Here is a 17,503-nt window from a genome sequence, read left to right as displayed (position 1 = left end):
ACCTTTCATGATTTAATATTGTTGTTTTGTCCCCTTAGATCCTGGAATGATAAATATTGTTCCTCCTTTTGTCAGCATCAGAAGCACTTTCATATGTGGAATAAAGGCTCATTCATTATAATCATATGGGTTTTTTTCCAGGTTGCTTTTTCCAGTCTGGTTCAGAATTCATTGTGCCAGTGATACTGTGCCAGCTTTCTTGTTGTTGTTCCAAAGCTCCACAGGTACCTGTGACGGTACCAGTTTGATTTCTGTCTATGACTGGGTTTTTTATCATTCCTATTCTCAAGGTTTTAGAGTCCTCACTGTGTCTGGGACTTCATTACACTGAGAGGTGTACAAACATGTACCTAATCTAGCCTGGACATGCCAGTCAAGTGTCCATGGAGTGTGAGCCTCTGGGAAGCCACAGGTGAAGTCTGTTTGGTCTCTTATGGTTTTCCACAAAGGAGGAGGGAGCCTAAGGACAGCCCTGTGGAGGGGATGGCCCTTCCCTCTAATACTTTCAAGTATTTTCTGTGCTGTTTGCTCTTGAGAAGAAGCTGTGAGGGGTCATTGCCTGTGATGTTTATGCAGAACACAGGAGTCATTCCAGGTGAAACGTCTGTAGCTCCATCCTCATCCAGCCAGCCACCAACAACCTATTCTGGTTTTGTCTAGAATTGCAGTATTTCAATAACTCAAAACATACCTTGATTTCAAAATGTGTTTTTTGCAAATCGTGTCAGCACTCTAAATGGACTTACATTATTTTCAGACAGAAATACACAAAGGTTAAGCACATTATGTTTTAAGGAGAGCTGTAGGCTTTGGTGTGATGCCACCCTATTTCTCATTCAATGGTGGCTTTAGGAAACACAGTCATTGTACTAAACCTAGGCAAACTATCTAATTACTATATTAGTATGTATTAGTTAATTTGTGTGTAGCACTTTGGAGATAACAAGCTCGATATTTTATCTTCCATGGACACATATCTTGTCTTCATTTTTAAACCACTATGAAAAGGTCACTAAACATTGATTTTGTAAATGAAAGCTCTAAAATAGGACTTGAAAGAGCTAATGTTTGGGGGGAGAAAAAAAAGTGTGAAAATTCAACTTGTTTAAGTCAGACCATGAATTTTGGGGGTCAGATTTCTCCTACCAATCTTTAGATCTCTTAACAGTCTCAGAAATTACTTACCCCACTCTGGAGGCTGTTTGTTCTTGCAAGAGTCTCCTGGCCCTACTTCTCTCTCCTTGAAGCCCATCCCAGTGGGTCTGGAGAGGATTTAAACCCCACTGCCTCAGCCTCTGTGGATAGTTAGCAGCTCCATGCACAACTTACACTGGCACAAAGGATAGCTCTATCCTTGAGGCCACCCCAGTGAGGAAAGCACATTTTTGTCCCTTTTGCAGTGTGAGTAGAGAAAGCACCATTAAACACATCAAAGGTGAAAAGTTGCATGAGGAATGTGCACTAGTTAGCACACAGTTTTTAAAATCTTGAATGTAAATATTCTTCTCAAAACACAAGCGGGACTCAAATAATGAAATAAGGCTGGCTGCATTTAGGTTGTTCACAATCTGCTTCATGGCTCTTAAAGAAATAATTAGGTCATAGTTCAAATGTGAACATCTATTTTTATCTCTCTTTGAAAATAATGAGTGTGTGAATCTTAGAAAAGAATTGCCCACTAAAATGAGAAGTCATGAGAAGGAAAAATAATATTAATGATTTTGAGGAAGTTTGCAACTTTGTAAACTACCATACCACCTTCTTACGCTAGTACAATGCAAAGAGATTAAAGGAAGGAGAAAGGAATTAAAGTAGTCTTAGTAGCTAACATCAGATTCACAAAGAAAATCCCTGATTATTGGAAGTCTATATACTAAATACTTTGTAAAGGCAGTTAAATGGTGCTGACTGAAGTTCAACAGGAAAAAAAAGCAGCAAAAGTAAGAATGGAAAATGAAGGGCTATTTGGAAGGAAGGCACTGGAAAGTAATGTGGGAAAAAGCCAGAAATCCTATATCTGCCTCTTGTTGTATTGTCCAGACGAGACAGAACAAATAAAAATCAGCTCACAGGGTCACACATCTGGACACAAACCTTACAGAGGTTTATATGAAGCCCTTTTGAGTCTGGCTCTTCCCCTTTTTGAGGATAATACCTTATAATTCTGAACTTCACACATTTTCAAGTCCCATTCCCACCACAACTTTTGTTTTCCTCTCACCTTTTAAGACAGGGGTCATAAAATGTGGTGTCCCACCTTTTAGAAGGAAGGTAGTTTGCCACTGATTACCTGCTATTTTCATTCTTTGCACCCAAAATTGCATCAAGCTTTTAATGAACTAATCCTAAGTATGAACCATGATTTTCATTGTCACCTTTTTTCCTATTCTTTATGAAAATCAATATTTTCTTATGGTTTCTTCAGAGTCTCGAGTGTATGGTGTCTAATGGTATTGCTTTTATAGTTTTATATTGCATCTTTATAACTTAGGATAATTATTTATAGTGGCAAATCATACTGCAGCAGACTGTAGGAAACAGAATGGTGTATTGCACTGCAAAGGGAGAGCAGATCCATGGTTTATTATGTTATTATGTTATATATAGAAAGCATTTCGGGGGCTACAGAAGAAAGTTTCTCAAATTGTGGCAGCTCTCAGAAGCTGGGAAATACAAAACAGATTTCATTCAAAACACTCTTGGATCATTATCACTGTATATATAGCCATTAAAGTGTAATTGAAATAGAGAAAATCAGGAAATAAGAGAACCGAATCTAAGTTTTTCACATGTGATCAAGAAGCATATGGGAAAAAATAGAGGGGCAAAAAGGTCAGCAAATAGAGCAATAGAGAAATAGAAAATAGAAGCCTCACTACAATTTCTGCTTTTAAAAAACAGATGGGAGATTTAGCACAATTGCAGCGAGGGAGTTCTAATGTCCTGCTGAAGGTTCATTTCTCCTTCATCACATAGTAAAAGCTTTTTTGAAAATACTTAAATGAAAACTAGCTCCTAATCACATCCTGGAAACACAAAGACAGCATGATGCTCTGTACAGCACAGCTATTTTTGATGAAAATGTTGGGAGCAATGCACACAATTGCTCTGAATTTTGCCTGTTGTCTAAAAGAACCATCCTGACATTGGAAAACTCCAAGCTCTATCTATTTCTTACCACATCTTCTTGTCCATGGTTTCATTTCAGCCATTTCTTACTCACATGAATATTGATGAGAATGGGCTGCTGCAGTAACTCTTTACTGTCAGAAAGTGTATTTTCATTGAGTGCATCTTCAGGGAGCTGACATTGCTGAGAAATGGACTTTGTGAGATTTTCTTGACTGTATCTTTCACTTGGTTTCTGCCTTTTTTTTCCACAACCATTTAGTAGTGAGTAGTGAGTTCAATAGGCCATGAGTCAGAGATCTTATTTTGTTGTATTAAAAGGAGGTGTGCAAATCAGGCTGAGATTTATGCCAAATGAGATCCCTAGAGGAATATTTCATAGCTCCTGCATTTCTGAAGGATGTTGATCCTGACCGGAGAAATGTGGAATGTGAATTTGATGTGCCAGGAGAATCTTTCTCATTTTTTTCCACAGGCATTTAGAGAAATGTTTTAAATGGTAAAAGTTATAGTTTGGTAATCTTTTTTTTACAATAATTGTTGGGGTTTTGGTGTTGTGGGTATGTTTTTTTGAGAAGTTTTATTGATTTAATGGGTGAATGAGACAATGAGTGCTACTTGTTGGATTGGGAGTACCCAGAGGTAGGTGGCAAGCTGTGACTATGGACTGTCAGATTTCCAGTGCTTCATCTCCAACTAGGACACATGCCTAGGAGATATAATATAATAATTTACACTGATATGCAGCCATTGTATTAATATCTCTCAGTTTCAGGCATTTGCTGTATCTGAATGTGTCACACAAGCAGAAACATTTCTCTTCTATTATCATTTTACTGATATTTATCTATATTGACTGCTTAGGACCAAGTAAGTGTATGTAATGAAGTGTTTAAAATGGAAACCTATTTCCATACAATTTGACAGGTCTAAGTGTGTAATTCTGCCTGTTATAGTCAGAACATGGTGTTTTCAATGTAAAATAGAAGATTCGGTGAAGAATAAAGCTGTGTAGCTTATTCGTCTGTACTGGAATCCCATACAGAATTATTCTCTTTCAGTGAAGACCATAATTGTGGTAAGGATATTTGTGCAAAATGTTTGTGGGTTAAAATGGCTATTTTATGGTATGAGCTTTTCAGCCTTTTACCAAAAATCAATTTTCTATGTAAGCTGATGCTAAATTTGCTGATGGAGCCACCCTAATACTGACAGCAGGGCATTTGTGACTTTTTCTTTTCTTTTTAATTATTCTCAAGCATTAATATTACTGAAACTACAAATACCCTTGTTAGAGATCCTGAGGACCCTGAAGTTTTCACTTTAGTGATATTCAAAATATGGTTCAAAATTCTCAGCACACTTTCTGTCCCGTTGACTTAATTCTGTGTTTCCCTCCCAAGATCGTTTGTTTTGTCACAGTCACTCCTGGCTATGTAGCTGGGGATGTTCTAAATGTCTAATTGGACATCAGCAGAATACTGAAAAACTGGCATTGCTATTTGGGCAGAAACAAATTTGTATCAAAGCAGTGGTTAGAGTGATGATAAATTGCACCAGCATGTTGGAAAAGGAAAACAAGTCCAGTACTTCGTAAACCTTTGAAAGCAAAGTTTAAAATGAGAATTCCCTATGGAAAAGCACTGCAGATATCATGCCTACTGCTGATTAAGCTGTAATTCTATTGCATTTCTGGTGAACTACAATAATTTCTTTGCATTAACATATTCTGTACTTTCTGGTTTAAATAAAATTTTTGACAAGGGGAAAAAAAGCCTGGCACCTGCAACATAAAGGGTGCAAGAGAGAGAAGAAGGATCTTAGAGGATTATTGTTCTAATCTTCTTCCTTAAAAGTAAATGGTAATGTAAGTAGTATTGTTTTATCTCCAGCGTGGGCAAAATTGGCCCCTTTTGGGCCCTTAAACCTATTGTCTTTAAGGTGGTGTGTTTTGTCTTGAGAAGGAGAGTAGTAAAGCTGCAAGTCTGACAGTGTATGTTATCACCCAGATGGAACATTAGGGAGGTATTCATAAAAACTGAATTTCACCTGGCGAGGTTTATCACCCCAGATTTCTTCTACAGACAGAAAAAGATCTGCTTTAAATCACCCCCTGCCAGAAAGGCCCCTCTGGAGGGAAGCAAACCCCAGTGACTACTGCTGCCTTTTCTCCTTCTGAGTGTTCTCCTGGTTGCTCAGTTGTGTTCCAAGCTGCTCTGTTTCCCAGATACACACACACACACACACACACAGAGATATTCTGATTACTGAATTGCATGAAATATAGTTCAGCCCTGTAATAATGGCCAATCACACCCTGTTTATATGGATGATAAATCTCTGTCCCACAGGTGTTCAACCCTCTCATGATATATAGTAAGGCTTTAGCTTTCATCACAGTGGTTAAAGCATCCAATTGCATGAATGGGTTTGGGTAAAGAGCTTTTAAAATGTTGTAACTCAAGCTCACAATTTTTTACAGCTTTCATATCTTCATTTTGCTCTGATTTGCATCCATGGTCCAAGTAAAAAGAGTTTGCTGAAGATAGAGACAAAAAGGTAAATGATGCTGTACAGGCAACCTCGTGTGTGCCAGGCTGGAAGAGACTTTTGCAATCCAGATTTGTCTAATAACTATAGAGGGGTTCATAAACTAACCCCACCTGGGCCATAACTATGATACTGGCTTTAAAAAAAACGAATTATGATTTTGTTTGTATTAAACCGGGTATTGCTAAAAGTACGTGAAAATAGAGCTTCTCCAATACTTCGAGTAGACTTTTTTCTCTTCTGCAGAAATAGGTTTACAAGACCAAATTAGATTCTGGCATGATTAATGCATCTCACCAAATTCTTGCAGAGTAGCAAATTAGTTTATAGTGATTTTCTTGAAAACAAATTAAACGGCTGCACAACATCACAAGAATAGAGATGTTTTTCATAAGATATGGATAAATGATTCAATGGAAGTGAGATGTAATCAAACTGAAAATGTAATCCGAATGTTTCAAATATTACTGTCCATTGTAGAAAAATGTGTAATTACTTGCATTTTAATGCATGATGTGTAATATACAGTGGCAGAGCAGCAAGGAATTAATCTGCATGAGATTTGCACATACTCTAAATAGATTATTCCTTTTTAGGTGTTTTTATTATCATTGCGTTAAAAAACAATGTGACAAGAAGAATTGACCTCAATTTGCACCAGGGGAGGTTTAGATTGGCTATTAGGAAAAACTTCTTCACCAAAAGGGTTGTCAGGGCCCTGGAACAGGCTGCCCAGAGAAGTGGTGAAATCACCATTGCTGGAGGTGTTTAAAAGACGCGTATGTGGCACTCAGGGACATGTTTTATTGGTGGGCTTTGCAATGTTAACTTAATGGCTGGACCCCCATGATCTTAAGGGTCTTTTCCAACCTAAACAATTTAATGGTCCTATGGTTCTTGTGTTCCAGGAGGGCTTGAGTTGAGAAAAGAGGGTGGGAGAAAAAAGCTTCAGTGAATCAATGTTAGATTGCCCCATTCCATTACTGTAGAGTCTGCAGCTCCCCACTGGGTCCATTTCACCAGGACACAGTTTGAAGCATCCCAGAGTGCATTGTCACCTTCCCTTTGTCCATATCTAGAGAGGCCAAGCAACCCATGCTGGCTCTTAGTCACTGCCAGGATTTTTGATTGGCACCAGATGTTGTACAGACCTGGATTTCAGACAAAACTGCGGGTATCTCACTCTGAAAGGGAAGGACAACTGCTTGACTGCATAAAAAAAGAAAAAAAAAAAATCCCTACTGGCCCCATGGAATACAAATATTTCACACAAATATGTAAGGCCATTTCCTTTTCACAATGAGAAAAATGGGAAAGGATGAACATTTCTTCTAAGAGCCTTTATTGTATAGTCTGCTTTTCCCACAAACTGACAGCAGGTAATTTATAAGTCTATTCTGGGAATAAGAATTTCTTAGTCCCTTATAGATAGCCCTTATTGCTAAATAGCAAAGGTGTAATAAAAAGGAGCATGACATCTTCTCTCTACTAGTGTGTGGCTATTTAATTCCACACTATCGTTATTTAGTTTATTATTGTTATGGTTTAAGCTCTGTCTCATATTTTACTTATTTAATTAAGTTATATGCAAAAGAAAAGGAAAACATACCTTCTGGCCTCTTGGCTGTTTTCCCATCTTGCAAAAATTATCACTGAGAAAAAAGGATGGGGTTACTTGCCCAAAGTAATTTCCTAGTTAGTTTAGTTTGTTTAATACATCTTTCCGAAAGTAAGAGTGGTGTCAACTTAAAATACACATTCATGCACCAAACAGGAAGAGAAGCCCATAAAAAGACTGTGAATTTGAGGTGCTGTCAGCTTGTCCTTTTAAAAATAATCTAATTCAAATAAAAAAAACATGCAATATGACAGGCTATGAAGACACTTATTGTTCTTGGCAGATGCTTATGATTATTTTTCTCTGTGACTAAGTCTGCGATCTCTGGATACTGTCTAGGCACACCTGCCAGATCAGGAAACTCGGATACACATGAAATGTTTGACTATTTTCTGACTTTGAAATGAACTTAGATCATTCTTCTAGCCATATACAGTCTTGAACTTCAGATGACTCTTAATTTTTCTCCTGGAAAGTACTCAAGTATCAGGTTTGTGCTTGCTTAGGAGGGGGCTCTGTGCACCATGTTTTAAATACCAAATTTTGTTCTGGTTCTGTTTTATGTGCCTTTTGGGTATCTCCCAACATGACTTGATCCATAGCAGAGGAGTATGCAGCACAAAGAACAGGCTGGCCTTTTCAGTCATGAAAATGAAGTCTGAGTTGGCCTGCTTGGAGACAGTTTGGTTGAGAACACAGGAACAACCAGAAAATCGTGAAACTACTGCTAACCAACTAAATTGAATATGACTATTTCTAGCACAGTATCTCACAGAAAGTGAGAGAATTTCTTCCATGGGTACTCAGAAACACTGCCTAGTAACAATCTTTTAGAATGCTATCCTCCTTCGAGAATGCTATGTTCCCCCACTATTACAGACATTATAATAAACATATTTTTTTTCTATAAAGAATAAAAGTGTGCATTCCATAAACATGATGGTCAATGTGATCTATTTCTTCAAATTAAGTAGGTAATACAAACTTCATTGTTAACTGGGGGGATTGTATATAATTTGTGTGTGTGTATGTATATATATATATTTGTTACATAATGCCATTTTTATGCTACATTATTACATCATTTTGGTATATATATATATATATGCATATACTATTAATTCACATATGATATACATTGTGTACTTTTCAAACAGTATTTTTATAGACTTGCAATATTGATAAATGGCAGAATTCATTAAAATTCCCTACATTATAACTGGTAGTTTTATTGATGAACATGAAATTGCCTCCATTGGCTTCACTGTGTGCTATGGTAACTTTCATGAGGCACCACAGTCTGTGATTCTCATCACTTAGTGTATCTTCAAACAGCTCTGATCCATTTCTACAGACTTCCATGGGCAATAAATCTTCCACAATGGCAATATTTTGAGTAAGAGATCCTTTATGATAAAAGGATACTGTCCAGTATGGGGTGAGCATGTACAGTAATGCTTCTCTAAAGAATTAACAGGTGGAAGGAACACAAAGACTTGTGGGCACTGAAAGGTGAAGCTGTGACTTTAATAATATAGTGTTTACCCAGTCTTTTCTATTTAAGTCTCTCTGTATGGCAGCTGGCATTTTATTTTCGTTGCTTAAAGTCACCTTAAACAATGACTATAATTTTGGTTGAAATGTCAAACAAATCTAATTGATCTACCTGACTCGTAGTTATTTTATTGTCTTCAGGTTTCTGAATGTTCTGATTCTGCATAACAATGATGTGTAGAAATTTAATCAAATTAAGACATCTATCCAAATGTTATGTCTGAATAAGGCATATTCAAATTGAAAGGAAACATTTCCAGTTACCTGCCTAACCATGAATCTGAGGTCATTCTTTGTTCTCTTACTTTTAACAAAAGAGATAGTAAGAATTCCATGCATTTCTCATTAAAATGAACAATAGAGGAAGGAAAAAAAGGTTTTAAATATGCACACCATTATGTAAGACTAATTTTTTCAGTGTAGGTTTTTTTTTTTCTACTTTTAGAGATAGTGTAGCCTTACATCAGTTCAAATGTAGTTGTATACAATCAGAGGAAAAATGTTTAAACATCCCAGCATGGGTATTTCCATTTAAATCTGATTACAGTGAAATAAAACTGTAGCTATTAAAGGTTTAGAAGAACTACAAATACAAGCAGTAAAAGAAGACAGTTAGTAAATGAGGTAGTAAAACATTTCAGCAGGGCAAACAGTTTATAGCACTCAGCCTTCCTGTAGCAGACTGTGCTATTCACCACAGACCCGTGCACTGTTCCCCGAACTGCACTTAAACCTGCAATTAACCTTTCACGCCTAATGAAGCTGTTTTGCTGCAAAATTAAAATATATAGCACTGCCTGTTTTTACAAAGACTGGGAGGAGAGCATCTCAAAATGAATGACTTTTTCAGATGTTCTTGTCTGGATGCAGGATTAAAAGGCTGTTTGTATATAAACTCTGAATGTACTTTTCAAGGTAATCCCATTTGATTTGCAGTATTTTATCCCTCTACTTATTAATAGTTTTGCACTGTTGTAAAAAGAAAAAAAAAGGAAAAAATTCACACCCCAGTAATTTTATGATTAGAGACTTCCTGAGAATAAACTGTTACCATTTAACTTCCATTAGGAAAGACAATAGTTCTGCTAAAGATAACCAAGTTAATATTGCTTCCTCTGGTGTTTTCCTCATTGTGGATTCAATTATCTCTTACAAAAATATACTTTCCACTTACGATTTGACTGAGCTCACTTCTTAATGACTTATGCATACATATCCTTAAAACCTGCTAGAGGTTGTCTGAGCTGCACAGAACTAGGTCAGGTTATTTCTATAACATTTAGTATAAAAACAAACTAAATTTAAAAATAGGGCTGGTTCTGCAACTAAGATTGAATTTCTAGAAATTAGAGGTGACCTATTGAGTCTCCATGTGGGTTCCTTACTGATTCCACTGTTCCTTTCTGCCATGTTGTTCAAGAGTCAGAAGCAACCAGAGACCATGTACTGATTTGGAAAATACCAGTTTGGATGTTAGGTAGGATACTTAAACAGCAGCATTCAGAGAAGGCAAGTAAATGTAGTAACTTAGGAGTTGAGGTAAGGCATCTAGAGCACTGTACAATTTACAGTTCCAACTTAAATGACTGTAAATGTATTCACATTTATTATTTAGATAAAAAAACCTGTAACATCAAGGGAATGTTTTGGTTTTGGTGGGTTTTTTTTAATGAATATTTAAGCCACCGCATTTTCTTCTGTTTTATTTTGATGTAAATTCTCCTTGCTCAAAGTGTCTGTGCACAAGCTTGACTTGGTAAATGAAATTCCTTTAGAGTGCCAGTCTGAAATAATGAATTGTTCCCCCAGTTAATTGTATTGCTTTGATAACAAGGAACTATGCTGGGCGTAGAGAACATAATAAATGAATTTCATCAGATGATTTGTGTGACGTTTTGAAAAATGATCTTCTGTAGTGACCTGATTTTAATAGAAGTCTATCAACATGCAACATCCCAGTATGCAGTGTTAGACCTAAGGATTTCTTTTTGTTGTTCTATTGAGGTTAGCTTAATACATCAAATATATTTTAAAATAGCTTGTTAAATTAAAAAATCTGTTTACTAATAATACTCCCTCTGTTTAGCATACTCTCTAAGCCTAGCTGTTGAAGATGGGATGACATGTAAGCAATCATCAAAATGTTATTTAGGTTTTATCCCTGAATTTGCTAATACCCAATTTTACTGGTTAAGCTTTAAAGGTGCCTCAAAGATTTCAACAATTTAATTTGTCAAAGTCCAATTTTAAGCATCACTGGCTCATGCCATGAAATATTTGTGTATGTGAGAAAAAACAATTGATTAATCGTGGCTCTTACATATCCTGAAATGTATCAATGATAATTGTACTTAGCGTTTTACAGTATCGTGCATTTTTAAAATCTGGATGAACATTAATCAATTCTTACAACTTTTTTGTGATTTGAGAAAGGTGATGTTACCAGTATGCAATTGCATAGATTTTTCAGGATACTGGAAACCTTAACTAAATCTGACCATATATCTTATATTATGAAAGAAGACTGTAGCAACACTTGCTAGTGAAAAACGATTTTTACACAGTTTCTTAGTAGATAAGATCGGTAATGAGGGATTGCATGAAAAGTATTGCAAAATTGGAATCTGTGTAATAGATAAATTGAGTTTGATATTGGCTTGAAATAAGGAATAAAGACTGCCTGTTAAACATGGTAAAAAGTGTTTTCAAAGGTTTTCTTGGAGAGTGGTGGTGTTATTGGTTGGAGAATTAAAAGTTTTGGGCCACATGGAGAACCAGAACCTTCCTTACCTACATTTTGGGTATATGTAGATGTGGTTTTTGTGGTTTGTGTGCAGTAGAAAGTATAAACGATGTGAATACTTCTAATCCATTTGATTGCATTATCTATCACCTGTGTGAATTTAAAAGCCTAGAACTACCCTGTATTAAGTGTGTTGTTAATCACAGCATTTTAGAAGTCACTAATTTCTAGAAAGGGTGCAGTAGCAAGGAAATGGAAGAGTAAATTCTTAAAATATTAGCTTCTTAGGTCTGGAAGTGAAGCTGAATGAGGAGTGGCAGAGGTCACTTGGTCTGTTCATCCTGGAGGAGACTGAGGGGAGACCTCATTGCAGTTCCAACTTCCTCATGAGGGGAAGAGCAGAGTCAGACACTGATCTCTGCTCTGTGGTCACCAGTGACAGGACCCAAGGGAACAGCCTGAGGTTGTGTCAGGAGAGCTTTGGGTTGGATATTAGAAAAAAATAGCTTATCTAGAGGGTGGTTGGCACTGGAACAGGCTCCCCAGGGCTGTGGTCACAGCACTGACAGAATTTAAGAAGGATGTGAACAATGCACATGGTGGGATTCTTGGTACTGTTCTGTTCAGGGCCAGAAGCAGGACTTGATGATCCTTGTGGGTCCTTTCCAACTCAGAATATTCTGTTTTTCTGTGATTCCTAAGCACGCTGGTCTATGCCCTTGGCAATACCCTGTTGAGATTACAACAGGTCACGAAATATCAACAAATAAACCAGAATCCAAAACAGAAGAGTTTTGGTGAGTTGAAAACATTTAGAATTTACCCAGGCCATCATGGTTCAGTACTTGTTTACAGATCTGTGCTTTCTAGAAAGATACTTTTATATCTTTTTGTGTTAAATATTAACCTCTGGATATTCCCCAATTAAAGAGGTGCATATATATATATATATGCAGATATATATATATAAAAATATATATAATGTAAATATATATAATATAATAATATATATAATAATATAATAATGTATAATAATTATATATATATATTTTGTAAAGGCAAATATTCAGGTGCAATGTTAGCCTAGTTGCAGTTTCTGTTTCTCTCTTATTTTCTGATTTGATGATTTTATCAATTTCTAAATGCAATGCACATACATTTAATATAAGAAAATTCATTTCAGAAAGCTTCTGGTCCACATAACCAGGAAAATGGTCATAAAGAGAGGGCATGCTAAGATCACACAGCAAATCAATAAGAGACACAAATGGAACTCAGTTCTCCTTATTTCCAGTCTGGTGTCTTAACTGCATTTTTTTCCTTCCACTGTTTCTTCACTGTCACCAAGTAGAATTTAAGAAAGTGAGAACATGTTATCTGACTTTGAAATGAAACTGATCACTTCTGGGAAAGTACATAAACTTGCCTTGAAAGAAACTATCCCGCTGCTCTGGAATTCTTCTCAGGAAAACAGAGCACTGAATTTTGTTTTTCTTTTATTTATCTTACAGGTCTTGCAATTGCAAGTGCTCTGATAGACATTTCACAACAGAAGCCTGCGGACTGTAAAGATAAGAGTTCAGGAGTCAGAAATCGAAAGCATCACCTTTCAACACGTCAAGGAACTTGTGTCTGAGAGTCAAAAACTACAATTGTATATTCTGTAATGTTTCTTTTTAAATGGCTTCCATTGAAAGCTATACTACAGCCTCAGTTTTTATGGAGGCAAATCTATGGATGAACACATGAGGTACTGTGCTCTGTTATAGTCACACAGCCTGCTATCCCCCAAAGCAGAACAAACTTGTGGTAGGTATGAGCATGCTTGATGAGCTTTAATAAAGAGTGGATCCTGGTATCAACAAAATACAAAATAAAATACCAAGTATTCTTAATCCTGAACATATCAGAGCAGGGAAAATCCTTGGACAGAACTAGGAAATACTTTACCTTTTTTTTTTTTTTTTTTTTGTAATGTAGAAACAAATTGTATAATTGAAAACTGAGCAAATTCCAAGAAGCTAAAGGAAATTTTTGTATAGCTTAATGTAACAATGGGAATTGTACAGTTCTTTCCTTGTAATTGGCATTAAGATTTCTTTCCAGCAAGCAGGAGCTAAAGAGAATCATTTGGATTTAGGTGTTTTTTTATCATTGTCCAGAAGAGGTAGGCAGCTTTTGAATTTAGCAAAGGTGTATCCCAAGAACATCACATGTAATATTTGAAATATAATTCTATTAAATACTATGACTTGAGCATTTAATGATTATTTTTCTTTACATTGGAAAAAAAACCCTCATAAACATAATTTGGGCTGCAGAAGAGTGATGGGTGGGCTTTCTTTTCTGTACCTCAGAGTATCCCTGGATTAGGGATATTTTACAAAGAGGGTCCTCCATGCCAGCTAAATGATCAGCAAAATTAATTGAGCATAGAAAAGCTGCTTTAAAATATTTTTTCCCAAGAGAGTCTCCAAGACTGTGAATCTAAGGAGAGTTGAACATGCTGTTATTCAACCTGCTCCCATTTCAATATTGAAATTTGCTAGTATCTATATATTGTCCTGACCTGTAAGCAGAAGAGATTAATCCCAGTCAGCACTTTGGCTCTTGTTTTTATAATAAAATATGGATATTTTTTTTCCTCACAACTGCAGAATTTCATCTTTAGCACCTGTTAAGGAATTACCCTATAAAAATAAATAAATGTCTAAAAATCCATCTTGCTTCCATTAGTTGTCAAATCCCACAACCAGTATGGAACCTCACACAATCAGTACTCAACAACAAAAAGAAGATGAAAAAAATTTCCTTTGCGAAGGACTTTAGTCTTTTGGGGGGCTCAGTAACCACAACAGATAACCTGGCAACCAGCTTTAATGGCCCTCGGTCTTTTTATTTATTCAAAATCCATGAACATAGAAAAGAGTAAGAGTAAAATGCTAAGGGGCAGGTAGCAGATGTGTCATATTCTCATTTATGCATTGCACACTGACAGAGTGTAATATGAAACCAGTAGTTTTGTACTTGTTGAAAGTATAGTTTCTCAACTCCAACTTTGCCACCATCCTAGTACAGGAGAATGATACAGAGGTATAAATGTCTCATGTAATGATAGACTTTTGGTAAATATGAAAGATATAAAAAAGATAATTGATGTTTACTACTATATCTGTATTTTTTATGTTCTTTTTATTTCAGAAAGATGATGACATTTTACTGTTTATAGTTGACTACATAGTTACTTGCATGCCATGGTGGTGCAGTAGCAGTAATAAAACCCTGTTGTGAGTTGTGTTTATTTCCTAAAGCCATTCATACATAGAAGTACTCAGCTTAATTTGGATGAGGACTAAATGTAAAAATAATTATAAAAAAGGAACAATTGTACAGTATGTAGTTATATCTTATACAGGAGTATTAGGTTGCATCTAACCATGACTGCTCTATTGTTTTGATAAATTATGCACTTATGAATTATGGTATAATTATTTCTTATACTGGCATGATTGTTTCAGTATTTTCATATCTTAAAATAAGATTATTATCTTAAAAAAATACCATCTTGTGACTTTTATTGCCTATTCTGACCTCATATAACCTAAAACTTTAAAAATTCATTTTTAAAGGTTCTGTTGGGAACTTTGAACCAGTGCTACTTAGCCTAGTGAAAAAATTGTCCTTTGAAAACAACCCTTTCTGCCAGTTTTAAAGTTAATCTGCTCAAGTGAATATAAACTGATGGGACTGGTTTACATGATGCATACACCTAGGAAAAAGAAAGAGCCACTTGTCTGGAATATATTCCAAACTCTGTGTTATCCTCAATCTAAGCATTTCACCTAAGAAATACACAGTGTGTTTTGTGAATGTACTGGAAACCCCACCCACAGAAAGATCATGCAATCCTCTAGGAGAGTTTTGACTGTGCTCACTCATACAGGATTACATTCCTCTGTATTTCAACCAGAGTTTGAAAAATACTTGAAAATCAGGTGTGAGTTTTAAAGGGATTAAAATATTTTATTGTGGCACTGATGATAGGCAAATAGCGATCAGCCATTTTACTGTGTTTTCAGGTAAAAATGTTATATTACTGTACAAGACAAGCATGTTTGTCATGGGATCATTCAGCATTTCCCTTCACTCTGAGAATTTATTTTCTGAAGTATCTTTCTTCTCCCAGGATCCCTGATTGCATGCAAATTAGTAAATTCATATAACAATAAAGTAAATAAAAATACTTATATAATGGCCACACTTAAAAACGAGAAGTTTGCAAACTCATACCAAAGCTTTCTTTTTGGAAGGTATAAATAAATGTCTGATAACTACATTTTGTTAGTTGTTGACAAGTGCAAACTTTTTGATAATGACCACTGTACATCAGATGAGATGTTTTATGAACATTCCCATTATGATTGTGTCAAGAAAAGGCCATATTTTTTTTTAAAACCTGTTGTCCAATTTAACTTTGGAACCCTTTCTTAGAGTTAGAAAATGTTGAATGGCCTCTTTTACTCTTAATGTGATTTATATTGGATGAAAAATAAATGAGTAAGTGCTGTTCTGGTAAGTAAGGCCCAGTGAAGTTCTGATTGTCAGGATTCAACCTCCCCCTCCTCAGCCAGGGGATTCTGCTGAGGGAAATCCAGCAGCTACAAATTACTGTTCCAAATATGAGATAGCCTGTCCATGGCAACATGGGTTTAGTGCTTCAGTTCCTCTTTCTATTTCTATATTTATATAAAATCCTGAAACTACTTAAATTGAATTTGCACACTTCAGAATATTTGCTTCTATTCATTACATTCCTATGAAATATAATGAAATGTTTGTTCACCTGTACAAAAAAAAAAAAAAAAAAGGTTATCAGTATGTTGCCACTATTAAAATTATTTAATAAAAAAGGTCAAATTTTTGACATGTTAAGGCATGAATACACCATTAAGGAATACACCATTCTCATCTGATTTGAGATTTTTTGTAGCTGACTGCTTATACATAGAGTTTTCTCTTATCTTCCCAAATCAAAAACATTTTGACAATTTCAGATTGGGGTGTGGAATTTGCTATGTGTAAAATCTGCAGCAATAATTATTTTATAAATAATTTAATGTAGAGGCTGGAATCCTGATGGAAAGAATTTTAGTTTGGGATCACTTTAACAGATGTTAAATCTTCATGCATAATAACTTTCTTGGTATTCATATAAATTATAAAATCATTATGTACCTAATTTCATTATCAATTTTTTAAAAAGCATCTGAAAGGTTTCTTGACAATAAAGAAAAATTCTCTGTTAAAGGTGATTTACAATCCCTCTTTTTTATAAGCAAAGTTATGCTGTTCAGAATGTTTGACATTACTGGGGAAAATTAAATAAATTAACTGTATTTTTTCCACTCTCTTAAGGTGCAGAATTACCTGAAAAACTGTAGTTTGCTGATACTTATTTCAGATCTAGAATAAAGTATGGACTATCCAAGGCTATTTTAGGTGCTTATAACAAATAATAACAAGCCCAGAGATGTCTGCAGGTGACCAGAACTTCCCATGCTGTCTTCAGTTGTACTTCCTCATTAAATACTAACAACAGAGGACAAAGATGGCAAAAAAAAAGTCCTTGAACAATCTGGGCTTGTATAACTCATGGCCATACATATGTTATTTCAACTTTTCCTTATTTAATGCAATTTTACTTTTATAAGGATTGTTTATATTTCTATATGTCTGCCTATATGGCCACATGTGCCCATTTCTATGGCTGCAGGTATTTCTGATTTGGAAAATCATCATCTTGTACATATAGTTGGAATTCTAGTGGCTCTCTGAAATTTATTATGAGGCTGAAAAGGGACGAATATCACCCCAGGCTTGGTCATGTATGCTGAAACTTGTTTGTGTCT

The 17,503-nt window shown here is 35.6% G+C and overlaps 1 protein-coding gene across 2 annotated transcripts in view; it reads left to right on the top strand.

Annotated features, from left to right (window-relative positions):
- ATRNL1 (attractin like 1) overlaps positions 1-17,004 on the top strand; it is a 434,071-nt gene extending 417,067 nt beyond the window's left edge. For both annotated transcript variants that reach the window (XM_053983741.1, XM_053983738.1), the window contains one exon: positions 13,106-17,004. In XM_053983741.1, coding sequence (XP_053839716.1) covers positions 13,106-13,230 — 125 coding nt within the window. In that variant the 3' untranslated portion in view covers positions 13,231-17,004. The remainder of the gene's footprint in view (positions 1-13,105) is intronic.
- The last annotated feature ends 499 nt before the right edge of the window (positions 17,005-17,503 follow it).

The sequence above is a fragment of the Vidua macroura genome, chromosome 8 (assembly GCF_024509145.1).
Source record: "Vidua macroura isolate BioBank_ID:100142 chromosome 8, ASM2450914v1, whole genome shotgun sequence".
Lineage (NCBI taxonomy): Eukaryota > Metazoa > Chordata > Aves > Passeriformes > Viduidae > Vidua > Vidua macroura.
This window is presented reverse-complemented; position numbering and strand designations above follow the sequence as displayed.